At 47.6% G+C, this 18,625-nt stretch overlaps 1 protein-coding gene across 11 annotated transcripts in view; it reads right to left on the bottom strand.

The window, feature by feature from the left end:
• Positions 1-18,625, bottom strand: part of TMEM164 (transmembrane protein 164) — a 171,964-nt gene that overhangs the window by 4,894 nt on the left and 148,445 nt on the right. For all 11 annotated transcript variants that reach the window (XM_043460115.1, XM_043460101.1, XM_043460107.1 and 8 more), the window contains one exon: positions 1,189-1,289. In XM_043460115.1, the coding sequence (XP_043316050.1) occupies positions 1,189-1,289 (101 nt within the window). The remainder of the gene's footprint in view (positions 1-1,188; positions 1,290-18,625) is intronic.

Genomic DNA, 18,625 nt, shown 5'->3' on the forward strand with positions numbered 1-18,625 from the left:
ATGAAGAATGGATGGGAGTAATGATGAGGAATGGAGTGAACAGAGCCTTCCATGTAGGAGGCATAGCCTGAGCGAGGTCTGGAGCGAGACTGAGCATGGTATGTATGGTGACATGGAGACACCGACTCTTGTGGAATCAAGGAGTCACAGTGGAGACAGGTGTGAAGGTAAGGGCGTGATGGTCATACTGCTTCCTTCCGAGAGCACAGGAAGCATCTATGCTATTGGCAAGGAGCTCAAACTACCCCCAGGCCAACCGGAACAGAGCAACACACCAGGGTGGGGAAGAGAAAATGACTGCTTCGACAGAGGCACTGGTGACATCAGTTACGTGCCCTAGTCCAGCCAGGTCCCGCCAAGACTCCACACGGCTAACGGTACATTTAACGCTGCTCGCACACAAAACCCGATATGCCACTCCCGCCCCAAGGACGGCCACGACAGCTGCCTTCCAAAGTCCTTCAAGCCCATTCTCCTTAAAAACAAGTCCTCACCACCTCTCAAGAGAGGTGGAGGGTTTGTGCCATGTCACAGATGGGTGGAGAACAACACTGCCCTCAAGGATAATATGACTCACCCAGAGCAGTGGCAAAGCCAGGACTTGAACTTGGGTCTCCCTAACCAAGCCCCAGCCTACTGCTACTCACTTTGCCACCAACTGATACACCACCCGGGCACCGAGCAATCCTGGGCTCTGGATAACTCAACTACTGAGTCCAGCTATCAGCCACATTCCAGGTAGGTCTGAACATCCCAGAAGGCCACGGGGGTCACCCGACACCACACTTCCACTGGCCACGCAGCTTTAGGCCTGGTGGTAGGCCTAGAATGGACCCAAGGTCAGAAGCCTCCCCCAGGGCCAGGGTTAGGGTCCTGCCTCCCACACAGGCCACAGCCAACCACTGTCCAGTGCAGCTCACTATTTCCGACCCAAGTGGCCATGAGTGAAGGGCCTCCCTGCCTCTCCAGGGATGAAAGAAACAGTCATTACTGAAGGATTCAGAAAGCTCTTTGGAGAGGCCAAAGCTGTGGATCATAAATCAGCAACCCAGACACAACAATCTGACAGTGTGGCCTTTGGCATCTCATATTTTCAAAACAAAACGATATACCAGCGCCAACCAGGATTATCAAGATTTATGAAGAACTCCAAACAGAAGGGATAGAATGGGATAGAACCAAGCTTACCAGGCCCAGGATCTGCAAGACGCTGAAGTGGTAGAAGAACATGAGGCCAGTTGAGAGAAGGGCCCACCGGAAACTGCTGAGGGGCTCCGGGGTGTAAGCACCTGGAGAGAAAGGGACATGGTGAGACAGCAGGGGTGGTGACCCTTCTCCTCCCTTACCCCCCGAGGGTGCAGGTGCTGAGGCCATAGCCACCATCTGCTGTTCTACCCACTTCCGCTACCCTGTGACAGCTGCTCAATAGACAGCCCCACTGATTAGCTGGGTGACTCTTGTCACCTCTTCCCAACCTCTGTTCTGCCAAGTAATGCTGGGGTCATTCTAGAGAGGATTTTTTTTTAAACTTCTAATAGTAACACAGTTGGCCCTTTGTATCTACAGATTCCACATCCCCAGGTTCCACCAACTGGATTGGTCCATGGTTGGTTGATCTTTCGGGTTCCACATCCACAGATGCAGACAGCCAAGTGTATTACACCATTTTATGTGAGGCACTTGAGCATTCCTGCATTTTCGTATCTGCAGGGGTCCTGGAACCAATTCCCCTCGGATACTGAGGGACAACTGCACATGCTCACTAAAGGAAATTTCGAAAATGTTAAAAAGGTAGAAATGAGATGGAACAAAAGAAACACACCCCCAACACTCTACTAGCTGAATGTGACCACTGCTAGAATCTGGTGTGTCTCCTTGGTTCTTTTTGCCTTGGGAGTTTCTTTTCTTTCTTCTTCTGATTACTGATTGGAATTTTACTGTATGCATAATTCCTCAGCCTTCACTTTCACCTTTATTCTAATCAGTCTTTCAGGTTTCTAAAGAGAAGCATCATTGAGGAAGTGTGGCATGGTGGTTGAGCATGCTAACTTTGATGTCACAAAGATTTGGTTTCAAACCTGGATGCTACCACTTACTGCCTGCTTGACCCAGGAAATGTTCTTTAACTGCCTGCTTGACCCAGGAAATGTTCTTTAAACTCCATGTTCCTCATTTTACTTGTCTGTAAAATGGGGCTACTTCCAAGAGTAGTTGTGAGGAGTAAAGGAAAGAATATGTTGAGAGCTCTCAGTACGGAATCTGGTACAATGAAAGTGTTCAGTATGTGTCAGGTACTGTCATTATTGCCTTGTTATTATTATCATTCAGATAACTAAAGAATGTGCCATATCCAGTTATCATGCCATATCCAATTATCATGCCATTTCCTGATCTTTAGACAACTCTCTCCCACTGGAACAGCAAAAATTATGTATTTGTCTTCTATCATCACTCAGAACTCCCATCCCAGTAGGCTTGGGTATATGCTAGACCTTGCAGAGTAGGGGAATGGCTCATAGAATGCTCTGGGGGCAGGCATCCTATAATGGGGGTGCTCCACAATGAAAGAAACGTGGAATGCTCATCTCAAGCAAGTAGGCAGCAACAGGAGGAGGAGTATTTTCCCAAGTCAGTCTTTCATGGATCCATCCACTTATTCACCAGTTATTAGACACCTATTATATTCCAAGCCCTGAGCCAAGCATTGGGGATAGGAACGTAAAGGAGGTGGGCTCCCTGCCGCCTCAGACTCACGATCTGGTGGAGGCGGCAGACAAACTAGGCAACAGTGAGAACCCGGTGCGATGACCCAGGTCTGTGCCGCGTATAATGGGGGGATGGAACTCAGCTTGGCAGAGGGGGCACAGAGTGGAGTCCTATAGGACAAATGGGACTAAAAGAGGGGCCTAGGAAAGCAGATATTTCTGGGAGTGAGCCAATTCACAGAACTATGGGGAAGCACTGAGACTACAGAGGCCAGTGTGATGGGGCAGTGAGCAGGAATAGGCCTCAGAGGTTCATAGGGTTAGGCTGCTCCCAGCTGGGCCACATAGGACCTTAGGAGCTGTGCTGAGGTCTTTGGGCTTCATTTTGTGCTGCAGGGTCATGACACTAAATGCCTGAAGCCTCAGGCAGGCAATTAACTGGGAGCACGGGAGTGACTGGGGACAATGAGCCCTCAGGGATACTGGAGACCGGCCAACTGGAAAGGCCAGGCCCCTCCTGAAGAGGCAGTCCCCACTCAGCACCACCCAATCCCTGCCCTACAGAGATCTGGGCCCAGAGCTGCCAGTGTTTCCACTTTTGCAAGAAAAGCCAGAAGTGGGGAACTTTCATACGGAATTTCCTGATTTTTAAATGTTGGCAAATAATTCAAAATGTTTTAAGAATGCTCAACGGACCAAACAAAACATGTCTTCTTGGATGGCTTTCAGCCCAGGGGTGGCCAGCTTCAAGCTCTGCTGCAGAGCCACAGAAAGCAGAAGAGAATGTCTGCAGTAGGAAAGTGAGATCGATCATGCATGTGCTTGAAAAAGACCACCCTGGCCCCGGTGTAAGGGATGGGGCTAGAATAGGTGGGGCAACCAAGAAAGAGAGTGCTTCCAGAGCCCAAAGATGGAGGAGGATGGATGGCTTTGAAGATACAACAGTGGCCCTGGCTTCTAGCTGGGCATCACTGGGTTGATGGTGCCACTTGCTGTGATGGAGAAGAGAGGAAAAGGCAGATTTGGGAGAGAAGGTGGAGAAATGAGGCCAATTTTAGACATATTGGAGTTGAGGCATCCATGAAATACCCCAGTGAAAGTGTCTCTTGGGCTGCATGCACTTTGGGAAACAACAGTGGGACAGGGGTGGCAGTGTGGGCACCGGAGCTGGGCAGACATGGGTTCTCAAATCCTGGCTCTGGTTGCTTAGCGACCTCAGGGTTGTGGGCCAGCCACAGTATCTCCAACTCAATTTCACTCATCTACAAAAAAGGGTGCTGTGGCCTACTTCACAGGGTAGATAAGATCATTTAAGCCATGACTGGAGTGCCATATCTGGGATTTAACAAATGCTGATTATTTTCCTTATGATATGAACTGCAATCTCAGTGAAAAGGACAGGACAGAGCATCCAGCCACAGGTGTCATGAGCACAGGACAGTAACCAAAGTCACAGGAGCCTATATAGACAGAGCAAGGAAGAAGGCCAGAGGCAGAACACCACAGTGGGGAGGAGGAGAGGAGACAGGGTTACCGAAGCCTGCTGGGTCTTCTGGGTAAGAAGCTCAGGCTTGCTCCATGGACAAGGTGCACAATCACTGCACACCTGAGGCAGAAAGCCCTTTGCGGGCATTGGACTCATCTGTCCACTTTATAGATGGACAAACTGAGGCCAAGAGACGGGCAGCACCACAGCCAATGTCAACAGCAGAGTACTGGGCTCTCAGACAGTGCCAAGGGACTCAATGCCCTCACTGCCACCTCTCCAGACCTCCATCACACCACACTGTACCAGCTCTTTGTCTGTCTACCCATCTATATGAGGGCCTCAGAGTTGAGGACTGAGTGGGATTCTTTTCTGAGTTCCTACCATCTAGCACAGCACTTGGAATGCACGTACATTGGGTGTGTTTTCCTGTCTACTGAGTGAGTGGGAACTGAGCACTGTGCTGTCATCCTGGCTGCTGAGGACATGAAAGGGAAGAGGAGGGAACCTGGAGGATCCACAGGTGCTTAGAACCCTGCTGAGCAGGTTTTCCCAGGTGTCCCTTCCCTCCAGCCTCTGCTTGGCACCCCCTGGTGGCATCTGGGCAGTAGTGACAACCCCATGGGTGATGGCTGTGGGGAAGAGGGGACAGGAAGAACCAGACAGGGAAGTATCCTCAGCCACGCTTCAGCAACCCTCCCCTGTCCTCCCCTAAAGGCCCTGTCCCCTGTCCCACCCTATGGTAAGGGGAGGGGGCAGGAGCACTCAGACACTGCCAGGGGGTCACATGTCTCAGTGCTCTTACTGCCTCTAGTTCAAACCCCGACTTGAGTACCATTCATTCTGTGTTGCATCATCCATCTCTAAAGAAGGCTGACAACCGAGGAGTAGATGCTTTTGAACTGTGGTATTCGAGAAGACTCTTGAGAGTCCCTTGGACTACAAGGAGATCCAACCAGTCCATCCTAAAGGAAATCAATCCTGAATATTTACTGGAAGGACTGATGCTGAAGCTGAAACTCCAATACTTTGGCCGCCTGATGGGAAGAGCCAACTCACTGGAAAAGACCCTGATGCTGGGAAAGATTGAAGGAAGGAGAAGGGGATGACAGAGGATGAGATGGTTGGATGGCCTCACTGATTCAGTGGACAGGAGTTTGAGCAAGCTCCGAGATGATGGACAGGGAAGCCTGGTGTGCTGCAGTCCATGGGGTCACAAAGAGTCAGACACGACTGAATGACTGAACAACAAAATCCATATCAAGTCAGACTATCAGATCTCTCAGGGGCAGGCAGTTTCTGAATCACCACTTCACCTCCAGCACCAGATACACAGTAGGCACTCAAAAAACCATCAATGCTGCAGAAAAGGGTGGTACAGGCTTTCTGGAGCATCTATAAACTCTAAACCTTTTGGCTCAACAATGTTACTTTGAGGACTGCTGTCAAATACCTCAAACACCCAGCAAACAGCCTTTATTTACACAAAGACATTTACACTTGCACTATGTACTGTACTGGGACACTGGAAACAAACCAATGGGGGAGATATGTAAACTCTGGTGCCTCAATATTATGCAATAGTCGCTGCCACTCAAATGACAACCAGACAAACTATATACCTGTGCAGAAAAGTCCCTGGCTCGTGATGCCAAGTTTAAGTGATGGAACCAAACAGTATGTCAATGATGGGAAATGTGGCTTAGTGGTTTAAAACAAAGGCCTTACAGTCAGACAGCCTTGGGTGTCAGTCCTGCCTCTGCCATGGCCTAGAGTGGTGACCTTGGGCAAACTGTGCCATCCCTCTAAGCCTGTTTCTTGTAGTAACATCTATCTCTCGGGGCTGCTAAGTGGAGTAAGAAATGTAAAAAAGTAAACACAGCAGCTAGCCTGGCACACAGATGGCAGCTGCTATTTTTATCATGGCAACCACAGCCATCCAAACTCTCATAAAAGACTGGAAGACAAGGAATCTTGTAAAGAGGTGAGCTTTTTCTATGAAGGGGGACTTTGACTGTGGTTTCCTCTGCCTTTTCACTGCTGATGGATTTTTTTCACTGCGAAGGTGATCAAATATTCAATTTCTTTAAAAAAGAAGAAAAAGAGAAAGCACTGTGAGAATAGATGACCCAGTCTACACAAATATATGCAAATTGTATGCAAACACACATCATTCTCTTTTTATATACCTGGATGTGGCCCCTGGGAAAATCTCAGTGAAAAACCAGTTTTCTTTTAAAGGAAAAGAGAAACTTAAGCACTTTCAGAAAAATTAAACACATAAAACTTTTTTTTTAACTTTTAAGAAAAAGTAAATGTGACATTTGCTACCAGCATCTTCTATCCCAGGAGGACAGAAGCGTCTCCACTCTAAAGGTAGGGGGAAACCGAGATAATAGCTTTTTCTGAAATCGATTTCTGCCAGAAGAAAGCTTTATGAGCGCTGGGAGAGATGTCAATGTGTACCAGCAGCCACGACAGACCCCCAGAGGCCTCTCCCAAGGGCCTGTTCTCTAATCCTCTAATCCCAGATGGGAAGGCCTTACACCAAGGGGATGAAACAGGGCAAGGCGGCATCCTATTCATCAATCTTCTTCCCACTGCATTCAACTCATTCACTTTTACATGTTACCCATTCATTCAACATGGACTGGGTACATGTTGGGCAGACTCCATGCTAGGCAGTGGGGATGTGGAGGCATAGGTAGGCCTGTGAGCAATGAGACAGTGTCTTAAGTTGTGCCTTGTGGGTGCGTGCTCAGTCATGTCCAACTCTTTGCAGCCCCCAGGCTCCTCTGTCCATGGAATTTTAAAGGCAAGAATACGACAGCGGGTTGCATTTCCTCCTCCAAGGGATCTTCCCAACCTAGGGATCAAACCCATGTCTCTTGCATCAACAGGTGAGTTTTTTTTACCACTAGTGCCACCTGGTAAGCCCGATAAGGTCAGCACCACTAAGTAATGGGCACACCGAGGAAAAGGAGCTGGAGAAGATAACAGTTGGGGTGAGTTTTGAAGAACAAGGAGGAGATGAGGACAGGAACTTAAATGAAGGAAAGAACATTCCAGGCAGCGAGTACAACCTGGGAAAAGCCGTGGAGACATGGAACAGCAAGCTGTTTGCATGGAATCCCAAGCAGGTCTGTGTTGCTGGAGCATCAAGTGGGAGGGGGACATGTGCCAAGAAATGAAACTGGAGAGACAGGCAAGAGGGCTCAGGTCATGAAGAGCCTTGTCTGCTGTGCCTGGGAACTTGGCCTTTATCCTTTACACAAGAAGAAGCCACTGAGAGGTTTGAAACAGGCAAATGCAAGATCAGATTTTGGTTTCAGCTAGCTTGACTACTCTGGCAGCAGCATGGATGACGGGCGGGAGAAGGATAAGACTGAAGACCAGGTTGGGTGCCGCTGCAGAGATGGATGACTTGGTGATTTGTTGGGCATGGAAGAGGTTTCTAGGGTGACCCCCTAGGTCAATGAGTTCGGTAACAGAGAGGCATTGATTTAGGCGGGAGGAGAGCTCAGGTTGGGGGCATGCTGACACTGAATGCCTACAGGGTACCCCATGTCTAGAGCTCAGGAGAGGGAGATGGCCTGGAAACAGAGCTTGGGGTATGGGTAAGATCAACAAGGAAGAGTCCACAGAATGAGATTAAAGGACCAAGGACAGAGCCTGAAGAACACCAATAGCTACCAGGAGAAAGAAGATCCATAAGAAGACAGGACTGAAGACAAGATTAAAGACTGTAACAAGCCACATTTGGCAATTTCCATTTAAATGGATTAAGATGAAGTAAAATTAGAACTCTGATTCCTCAATAGCACCAGTCACATTTCAAGTGCTTGATAACCACACATGGCTAGTGGCTACCATATTGGACAGGCAAGAGATAGAACATTCCCATCATCACAGAAACCTCTGCTGGGAACACACTTCTCTACAGAGTGCAATAAATACAACTATTTCCACTGGGTTTGCTGGAGCAACTTTGGGAAAGTAGTGAGGCATGAGCTGAGTGGTAAAAGATTGAAGAAAAGGCTTCCATGTACATAAGGTAAGGAAGAGAATGCCAGGAAAAGGGAACAGGATATGCAAAGTTACAGAGAAACCATCAGTCACATTCCCAGTGTCTCAATTCTCTGAATGACCCTTTCACAGCCTTTTGCTCTTTCATGATCTACCACTGGACACAAGGACGCTGCTTCATCTCTAGTACTGTAAAGCAGTCAGTGGTTTTTTTCCTTGGGCTCATATAGGAAGAGTGTGTGCCAAGTTGCTACAGTCGTGTCCAACTCTTTGTGACCCTATGGACTGTAACCTGCCAGGCTCCTCTGTCCATGGGATTCTCCAGGCAAGAACACTGGAGTGGGTTGTCATGCCTTTCTCCAGGGGATCTTCCCAACCCAGGGACGGAACTGTAGTCTCTTACATCTGCATTGGCAGGAGTAGGAAATGTCTTTCTTTGCATTGCTGTTTCCAGGCCATTGGCCTTCTTTTCTCCCGAAAACCCCACAACCACCATACTGCACCACTCACCAACTACCCTTCCCTTTTACAGCTGCCTACAGATGTACAGGTCATGGCTCTCAATATTCCTCAAGGATATTAGTACCTGGCTCAGTACCACTCTCTCTAAAACACTACTGCCATAGCTCTTGATCATTTCAATATCTAATAGGAACCCTTGCCTCTCAGCTTCTCTCCTCAATGATTTTGTCCCCATCTCACCTCAGCCAGTCATTTTCAAGATCATGCCTGAGATCTTATAATTATGAATATCTGTAGCCCCTCATTAAGTCAAGTATTCCCTCTCCACCCACCACTTGTATCTTTCCAGCTGACCCCCTTTAACCCTGACCCCAACACTTCTTTGACCCCACTGGAATCTGTGATCCATGGGTCCTACCATCTGTTTTGCTGTCCCTCATAGTCCCTTCTCTCCTGCATTTCCACAGCCCATCACTCGAATGATCCCTGCCCTACACCTTTGATGTCATGGCAACTCTCATTATGCCTGTACTCATCTTGAAAAAACCCCAGCCCGGCTTAAGTCAGTCCCAACCTGCTCTCCTTCCTTGCTTGCACCTACACAGTTCAACGTGGCTGGAGAAAAACAACAGTGCTGGCTGTTCTCACTTCAGTTTCGTGATCACACACCTGAAGTGCATCTTTCGTGTTGCCAGACAATTAAGAGTACACTCCCCCAGCCCATTCACTCTCTCAGGTCACAATTTAATATTGTCTCCCTTGCTTCTCTGAGCTTCAATACTTGTATCCCATTCTTACTCTCAGATGAGGACCCTGATTCCTACTCCACTGAGAAAAAAGAAATCAGACAAAAATTCCCATAAGCACTCATGATCATGTCTAAGCACACATCCATGTTGGTGCCCAGAGTGCTCTGCCTTCATCCTGTTCCCATGGATGAACTGCCCAGGATCCTGCCCAAGGCAGGCCTTCCCTTTTGTATCCCAATGCCATCTGCTCTTGCCTCCTCAATATTTCCCCCAAAACTCTTTCCTCTTCCTCTTATATCGAGTTCCTCCTTTCTACTGATTATTCCCATTAGCATATAAACTAAACACACTGTAACAGCTCCCATTCTAAAACAAACCCCCACACACTTGACCTCACTTCACCCCTGCACATTCCATTCCTCTGCTCATTTTTACAGCAAAACTCCTTGAGAGAATTCTCCATACCTGCCCTGTCTGATATGATAGCCACAGCCATGCATGGCTAGTTAACATTTGAGATTTGGCTAGTCTGAACTGAGATGTGCTATTAGTGTAAAAAATACTACCGGATTTCAAAGGATATAAAATATCCCAGTAATGATTTTACAGATTATTCAGGAAGGATAATATTTTAGATCTAGTGGGTTAAATATCAGTTACATTATTAAAATTAATTTCACCCATTTCTATTACCTTTCTTTAGTGTGACTACAAGGACATTTGATACACTTATGTTGCTACCAAGCTTTTACTGGACAGCACTTGTCTATACTGCCAAGTCTACAGCTCCTCTCTTCCAGGTCTCTCCATCCACTGCACCAAAACAGCTCCTGTCCAGGTCACAAACAACCTTTCCATTGCTAAATCCAATAGCCAATTCTCAGGCCTCATCTTAGGCACCCTCTGTGTCTTGCAACATTCTTCACTTGGCTTCTGGGACGCTGCTGTCTTAGCTCCCCCACTCCTGCCTTATAGCCCGCCTTCCTCTTGATCTCTGTTACTGCTTCCTCCTCAGCTCCTTGACCCCTAAATGATGGAGAGAATCAGATTGCAGAACTCGAGCTTTTCTTTTCTCTACAGACTTTCATTCCCTAGGTTATGTCAACCAATTGCACGGCTTTAATACCTGCTGATGACTCCAACATTTTCATCTCAGTCTGGACCACTGCCTTGAACTCCAGGTTCACACAGCTCACAGTCTGCTCACTATCTGCGCTTGGATATCTAAGTGGGCGTCTTTCTCTTAAACCCAGCTTTTGATTTTGGCTTCTATGGTAGATCGTTACAGTACTGGTTTCCAGTATCCACACCCTTATGAATTCCTTTCCCACACTGATTTGGCCATATGGCCCATCTGGCTAAGCCAGGCAACTTGCTTTGATCAATGGGACTTCAAAAAGATGGGATCAGGGGCTTGATAAGTTCTCATGCACTGGGGCTTGCCCTCTTGGAATGCTGCCCGAGACCCGCCATGCCATGAAACGCCTCATCAATAGAGAGGCCCAGCCATTCCAACTGTACCAGTTGAGTCCAAGCAGGACCAGTAAGTAGAAAAAAATGTTTTAGCTCAGGCAGCTATAGCAAAATACCATAAACTAGGTGGCTTAAACAATAGAAATTTATTTCTCACTGTTCTGGAGGCTGGCAGGTCCAGGATCAAGGCCCTGGTAGACTTGTTTGGTGAGAACCCACTTCTCTGTCCACAGACAGACAACTTTTGGCTGTGTTCTCACATGGTAGAAGGAGCTAGGGAATTCTATGGCCTCTTCTCATCACGGCACTAATCACAATTGTAAAAGCCCCACCCCTATGACCTCATCCAACCCTAATTATGTTCCAAAGACTCCCACCTCCAAAATAGCATCACATTAGGGGGTTAGGACGTCAACATATGAATTTCAGGGTTGGACACACATATTAAGTCCATGACAAAGAATTACTCAGTTAACCTACACAACTGTGAAAAATAATAAGTCATTGTTTTAAGCTACTAAGTTTGGGGCATGCTATACAACACTAGGTCACTGAAGAGCACTCCCACCTCTCCAAAAAAGCAATAAATAAGCACAAAACCCCTTCTCCTAGCCTTCCTTATCTTCATAAATGGCAATCCATTTAAGTTACTCAGATCAAAAACCTTAGAGTTATCTGTGAGTCCTCTCTCTCACATCCCACATCTGATCCATCAGCAAATCCTGTTGGCTCTACCTTCTGTATGTATCTGGAATCCAATGAGTTTTCTCCACCTCTACTGTTAGTGCTCAAGTCACTGACATCTCCTTTCTCTTTTATTACAAACATTACTTACAGATCTCCCTTTCTACCCTGTGCCCTTACAGGATAGTAAAATTTCAGCATAGCAACTAGGTGATCTCTTGAAAGACGAACTCAGACCATGTCAGTCCTCTGCTCAAAACCCTCCAATGGCCTCCCATTTCCCTAAGAAGAAAATGGCAAGTTCTTAATGGTCTATGAGACCCTAGATATGGTTTGTCCCTCACCCATATCAACTCTCTGACCTCCTCTCCTATTACTTTCCCCTTCCTTTACATGGCTCTAGACACACTGACCAACTTGCTATTGCTAGAATACTCTAGAAAGACTCCTGTGTCTCTGGGTCTTTACACTCATTATTATTTTCTCTGCTTTTATACTCTTCCAGATATCCAGAAACCTGCAAGCCTTTGCTCAAATGTCATATTCTCAGCATGGCCGTCCTTCACTCTCCCCGCCCACTCGGCAGCACTATGCCCCTTACCTGCTTGAACTCTGCCTCTATACACTTAACATCATCTGACTTGCTATATATTTTATTTATTGCTATTTATTTATTTCTTTACTGTCTCCTCCCACAAAAGAAAGTAAGCTCCGTGAAAGCAAGAATATGTATTCCTTTTACTCGCTGCTTCATCCCCACAAGTGCCTAACACCAAGTAGGGGGTTCAACTCATATTTGCTGAAAGAATGAAGCAAGTGGCCCAGTATGTTCAAGAACTTTATATCATTGAGTCTCAATGGATTATCAAGTGGAGACAGGCATAAACAGGAGATGAGGGCCAGTTCTTTAAGAAGCCTTTTTGCAACATTGGAGAAGGGAATGGCAACCAGTATTCTTGCCTAGAAAATCCCATGGACAGAAGAGCCTGGCAGGCTACAGTCTATGAAGTCTCAAAGAGTTGGACATGATTGAGGAACTTCCACTTTGCAACATTAGATAGACTGAACTTTACAAATCACCTTGAGATCCAGTTAAAAGGTGGGCTTTGAGGCAGTCTGGGGTGGGGGCTAGAGACTCTGCATTTCTAACTGGCTCCCAGGTACTGCTGGTCCTCAGACTATACATGGTAATGGACAGGGCTCCTCATCTGGCTGCTGATTGAAACAGGGTGAGATGAGAGGCAGGGAGACCAGTATTGAAGCTGCTGTAATAGACCAAGTCAGGATGATCAGATATGAACTAAATAAAATAGGAGGTGTGTTATATGCTAAGTTGCTTCAGTTATGTTCAACTCTTTGCAATGCTATGGACTATAGCCTGCCAGGCTCCTCTGTCCATGGATTTCCTAGGCAAGAATACTGTAGTGGGTTGCCATTTCCTTCTCCAGGGGATCTTCCTGACCCAGGGATTGAATTGCTTCTCCTGAATTGGCAGGTGGGCTCTTTACCACTAGTGCCACCTGGGAAGCTCAAAATAGGAGTAGTAGGAATGAATTTGAGAAATGATCAGATCCAATTGATTGGATTGATGGGATGGGGGTGGTAAAAGGCCAAGGATTATCTTTAGATTTTTGGTGTGGGTGGTGGCACCACTCAGTGGGATGGGGAACATCAGAGAAGATGTAGATTTGGGGATAGGGGATAAAACAACAAGTCTAGTTCCTGACAACAATGCCATGCCACCTTTGCTGCCCTTTAAATGAGAAACCTTCATTTTTTTGCTTTTTTTTTTCACATGTGGGATCTTAGTTCCCCAATCAGGGATCGAAGCCATGGTCTCTCCATTGGAAGCATGGAGTCTTAACCACTGGACCCCCAGGGAAGTCCCAGAACCTTCACTTTTAGCTTCTGCCATAGTTACCCAGAAGACAGATGATCATGGATGTGTGATTTCCCATCCTCGGCCATTGAGTACAGGTCCAAGTCAGGACTCCTGCCATCCAGGCACCGGATCAAACGAACTGTACCCTCTAGACTGCTTAATATAAGGGGAGGCGGAGACTGTCCCAAGTTGGGGGTCCATGTGGAAGGTCAACTTGGTTGACCGTTTTATCATGAGGGGTTGGAGAGCCCACTCTGGCTAGGTTTCACCCTCAAGTGCCCAGTGGGCCACTTAGCCTACAGTGAAGGCACATAAAGACCCACCTTCACCCATGAGGATCAGAAAACCAGCCCTCTGCCAAAAGCAGAGTGAGGACCCTGAGCTGGCAAAGACTTCAACAGGGGGACCTGACCTAGCAGACAAGCACTGGAGTCCAGAGACCCAGGTCCCTGCTTCTGTTCTTCACCAGTTGCTGTGAGATCCGCTGTGTGGATCAAAACCCCTCTAAGCCTCAGAGCCCTGCTGGGGGAAATCTAATCTCAGGCTCTCTGTACCTTACAGGAGCATGTAGGGATAGAAAAGCTAAAGGAGCACAGAGGTACTTTGGGGGGAAAGTACTATTTAAACACAAGCCCCACTATGCCTCATACGTGTCCTACAGTTAGTACTGGCTGGTGAGCTCTCAGCAAGGGGAAGCCAGCTCTTGGATCATTTGATGCAATGAGGCTACACCTTCCATCTGTATCAGAATCCCCTGGAGGGCTTGTTAAAAGGCATCTTTGCTGGGCCCCACCCAGGACTTTCTGATTCAGTAGGTCTGAGGTGGGGCCTAGAATCCAGAATCTGAGAATTCGCATTTGCATTTCTAATACGTTCTCTGATTAGGCTGTTAGTCCAAGGACCACAATGCAAGAGACATGGGCTTCCCCACTGGCTCAGCAATAAAGAATCCACCTGCAAGTCTGGAGCTGCAGGAGACATGGGTCGATCCCTGGGTCGGGAAGATCCCCTGGAGGAAGGCATGGCAACACAGAATACTCCAGTATTCTTGCCTGGGAAATCCCATGGACAGAGGAGACTCGCGGGCTGCAGTCCATGGGGTCACAAAGAATAGGACACTACTGAGTGCCTGAACAACAAGAAGCACATCAGGTGATTCTGATGCTGTCTTTCAACCACGCTGCCTTAGGAGGAATTCTGGAGCTGAAAGACATACCAAGAGGTCTAGGGAAAACTACCAGTGTGGGGGGCCATGGTCTGGCCAGATGTGAGGAGCAGTGTCTCCCAGAAGCTGATAAAATTAAGGCAGGAAATACTTGACTTAATCCACTGCTACCACAAAGCACTCCTGAGCCCCAAATACTTCCTCTTCAGCAGGGAAAGTCTTACAGTCTTCAGAAACTCACTTACCCACCCTCCTCCACAGGGCTCAACCCAGGGCCAATTTCTCAAATTCCCCGCTCTTCCCTCACCCAAAAAAACCTCTCAGAAGACTTCAGAATCCACCCGAATCCCTTAGCCTTTCCACTGCCCCTCAACCCATCAGCCAAGTGGAACTGAGAAGCCAGTGAAAGAGAAATTTCCCAGTATCCCAAAGCTAGACAGACAAGCAGGGTGGTGAGCTGACCCGGGGTAAGGAAGAAACAAAGGGCACCACCTGGAACTGAGGGTGGTATGAAAACCTGGGGACATCACAGGCCAAAGTGCTCTTGCTTTAAGTGCCCTAGAAGCTAGCATGGGGCTGCATTACAACCCTCATCTTGCAAAAGATAAGTGTAAAGTCTGGATCAAACAACATGGGGGTTCTCACATCCCAGTTTCCTGTGTGTGTGTGCTCAGTCACATCCAACTATTTGAGCCCCATGGACTGTAATCTGCCAGCCTCCTCTGTCTGTGGGATTCTCCAGGCAAGAATACTGGAGTGGATTGCCAGGCCTTCCTCCTCCAGGGAATCTTCCCAACCTATGGATCAAACCCACATCTCTTATATCTGCTGCATTGACAGGTGGGTTCTTTAGCACTAGCGCCACCTGGGAAGCCCTTGGGAAGCCTGAGATGTCCCCAAAGGACATCTTCCCTTGGACTTCAAAATAACCTTGTCACCTCGCTTTAAGCCTGAGCGTCCACTGTTCCAAGTCTGAAACAAGAGTGCCATCTAGTGAAACATACAGGGGTTTCCAAACAGCCTGAAGGCGGGGCTTGCTAGCTTTCCTGTGCCTGGCTACATGAGGACACTGACGAATCCCTTCTCAGAACAGTGTTTTACACGCATAAAATAAAAGGCAGAGGGTTACCAAAGAAGCCAATGACATTAAGAGAAGATTATCAAAACATTTAAACAGAATTGTAATACAGTACTTATGCTTCTTTACTAATGTGTTTAATAATAAGAGCTAGCAGCTACTATAATTTCAAAGTAGTGATGAGCATAAACAGCATTCTGAGCTATCTGCCACAACTGTAACATGATAGGAAGCCATCTGCGATTGCTATTGACAACCAAGCCACAGGTAGGACTCATCCTTACATTCATGTGCTGCGTTTCTGCTGGAGGTTAGTGAAAACAAAGATGTGATTATTTTTTTCTCATCCAAGTTAATGGATCGCTTAATTCCTACTTGTGGATTCCGGGTTAAGAAACCGTCCTTAGATGAAAACCGCCACAACGAACCAACCAAAGAACCCCCACAAGGATGGAGAAGAGGGAGTTCCCAGAGCAGGGAGTTGTGCCACTAGTCCCACAGGTCCTCAAGCTGGCTGTCATCCAAGCCATCCTGCTGGAAACCCATGGAAACCCAAGATGGTGGCCCCACCAGCGTCAACTCCCTCTGAACCTGCCACCTGTGCACAGAATGGCCTCTCCACCTCCCCACCCCAAGGAAACCTGGCTCCTAGGATCCAGAGCAGGAAGCTCTCTATGAGGTATCAACATCAAAGCTGCAAGTTCCCGCCCAGCCCTGCCAACACTGAGGTGCTGGGTGCCTGCTCAGCTGACATTAAAACAGCCCATTTTCATTGTTCCTTGGATGACCCTTCTCTCAACCCAGATGTTCTGCTCCTGCACTCAAGCTGCAGAGTCCTCCTGGAGAAAACTGGGTGGCAGAACAGATTAGTACTGGAAGAATGCAAGGAGATGTTTCAGGGGGAACCCCCTCAGTGCTGGCCACCAACCAGAAGGTTGAAGATGAGCTACACTGTCCAACATAGCAGTAGCTGTTTCCACTGCAATTCAAGTTTGTTAAATGTAGAAATTCCCCAGTCCTAGCTCTTCAGCCGCACTATCCATATTTCATCTGCTCAGGAGACACCTGGAGCTGGTGGCTGCCATGATGAACAGAGCGGATATAGAGTATCTGTTATCACAGCATATTCCACTGGAAAGCACTGGAACAATCTAGACTTATCTCCTTCTCCCATTTCCCGCAGCACTTATTCCTCTTGTTATTACCCTTCTCAGTCTACCATCAAGCCCTTTGATCCTCAGCAGCTGTCATCACCTTGTAAGTCATCCATTTCCCTTTCTCTCAGTGCCTTCAATGCGCCCTCTCACAACCAACCTTCATCTTGGCACCTGAAGGTGCCCAGCCTTAGGCAGAGAGGAAGGGGAGGAGGGGAAAGCGTGGGAGCGGGGCCCTTCCCTTGGCTCCACAAGGCCCTTCACCCCTCCTTCCTTAACACTCTTAACCACTTCCTTCCCATCCCTTCCCCAGTGGCCTCATTTCCCTGGAATCCTCTGAAACAATGAGGCACTCTGGGGTCACCAGTCCTTTCATGACAATTTCTCCTGCCTTAGCTACCAGGAAAACCAGCCACTCCTCCTGTTGCTCTGATGATTCCTGCCATTTCCTGACATTCTTCTTCCTGTCTATTTACAGGTTGATGTCCCCCAAGGCCTTTTTCTAAGTCCTAATTCTTCCCCACCTACACAGTTAGCCTGAATCATCTCATCTACTCCCATGTTTATATCTACTACTTTGATACTAAAGATATCGAAGTCCGCCTCCAGCCCAGACTCCCCTGAAGAGCTCCAGAATATTCCACCCAACTGCCTCCTAGACATCTTAGTCTGATGAGCCTAGAAGTACCTTAAACTCAAGTAAAATAATCTTCCTCCTTAAAATATGCTCCTTCCTTCTGAGTTCCCTCTCCATGAGGGGCACTCAATCCCCCAATCGCACCATGGCTAACCAGACCAATATCCTGGGGCCTCAGAAGACTTCATCCTCTCCCTGGCTCCTATAGCATCTTATTTATAATAAACACTAGTAATTTAACAATCATTAATTTAAATTCAAATAAAACATGATCTTAATTAGCGTCATCTCCTGAAATGATGAAAAGACAAGACTGCCACCTAGTGGCTAGACACAGATTAAACAATTAGATACAGAATTATTAAAAGTATAGGGAACTTTCAGGAAAATGTGCCTTAGGTCGCCTAGGAAAGTCAGACATAGCTCCAGAGAGTAGGTAGCACCTTTGAGTTAATTTGCGGGGGAGGACACAGACTCTTCCAGGCCCAAGTAGAGAAGCTGGTGTGTATACGCGGTGGGGGGCGGGGGAGGGGAGGTGGGAGCGGCAGGAACGGAAGCAGGTGGGGCTTTGAAAGTAAAGTAATGGGAGCTGAAGTCTAAGTGATGGGAAATGAGGTCAAAGAGACAGGCAAATGTCTGACTGTGAACAGTCTGGAATGCCCATAAAGGAGGAGTTTGGTCTTTATCCTGCATGAGAATTTGAAGCAGTGCAGAGAATTCTGATCAGATTTGCTTTCTTTAGAAAGGTATTCTGGAGACTGGACAGAAGGCAGACTGGGTGGGAGGTAGGGCTGATCGGGGATGGTGGGGTGGGCAGGGAGGGGAGACAAGAAAGAAAGTACTAGTCCCAGCAATGGAGGCTGAGACCCTGCACTAGGACGGGTGGTGGGGACAGAGAGGAATGTCCCATGTGCAAGCATTTCGAGAATTTGGATCCTCAGAACTTCTGAACTGATTGGTACTGGGGGTTAGGCAGAGGAGGGGATCCAGGAAGCTGGCAGGAATTTTGGCTTCGGCACTAAGATAAGAAGTAGAGGAGGAAGGAGAAGAGCAGGTTGGAAGGAGGAGCATGGAACTGAGGAGGCTGACCATAGATATCTCCTCAGGCCTGCAGTCAGAGCTAC

Source organism: Cervus canadensis, chromosome X (assembly GCF_019320065.1).
Source record: "Cervus canadensis isolate Bull #8, Minnesota chromosome X, ASM1932006v1, whole genome shotgun sequence".
NCBI lineage: Eukaryota > Metazoa > Chordata > Mammalia > Artiodactyla > Cervidae > Cervus > Cervus canadensis.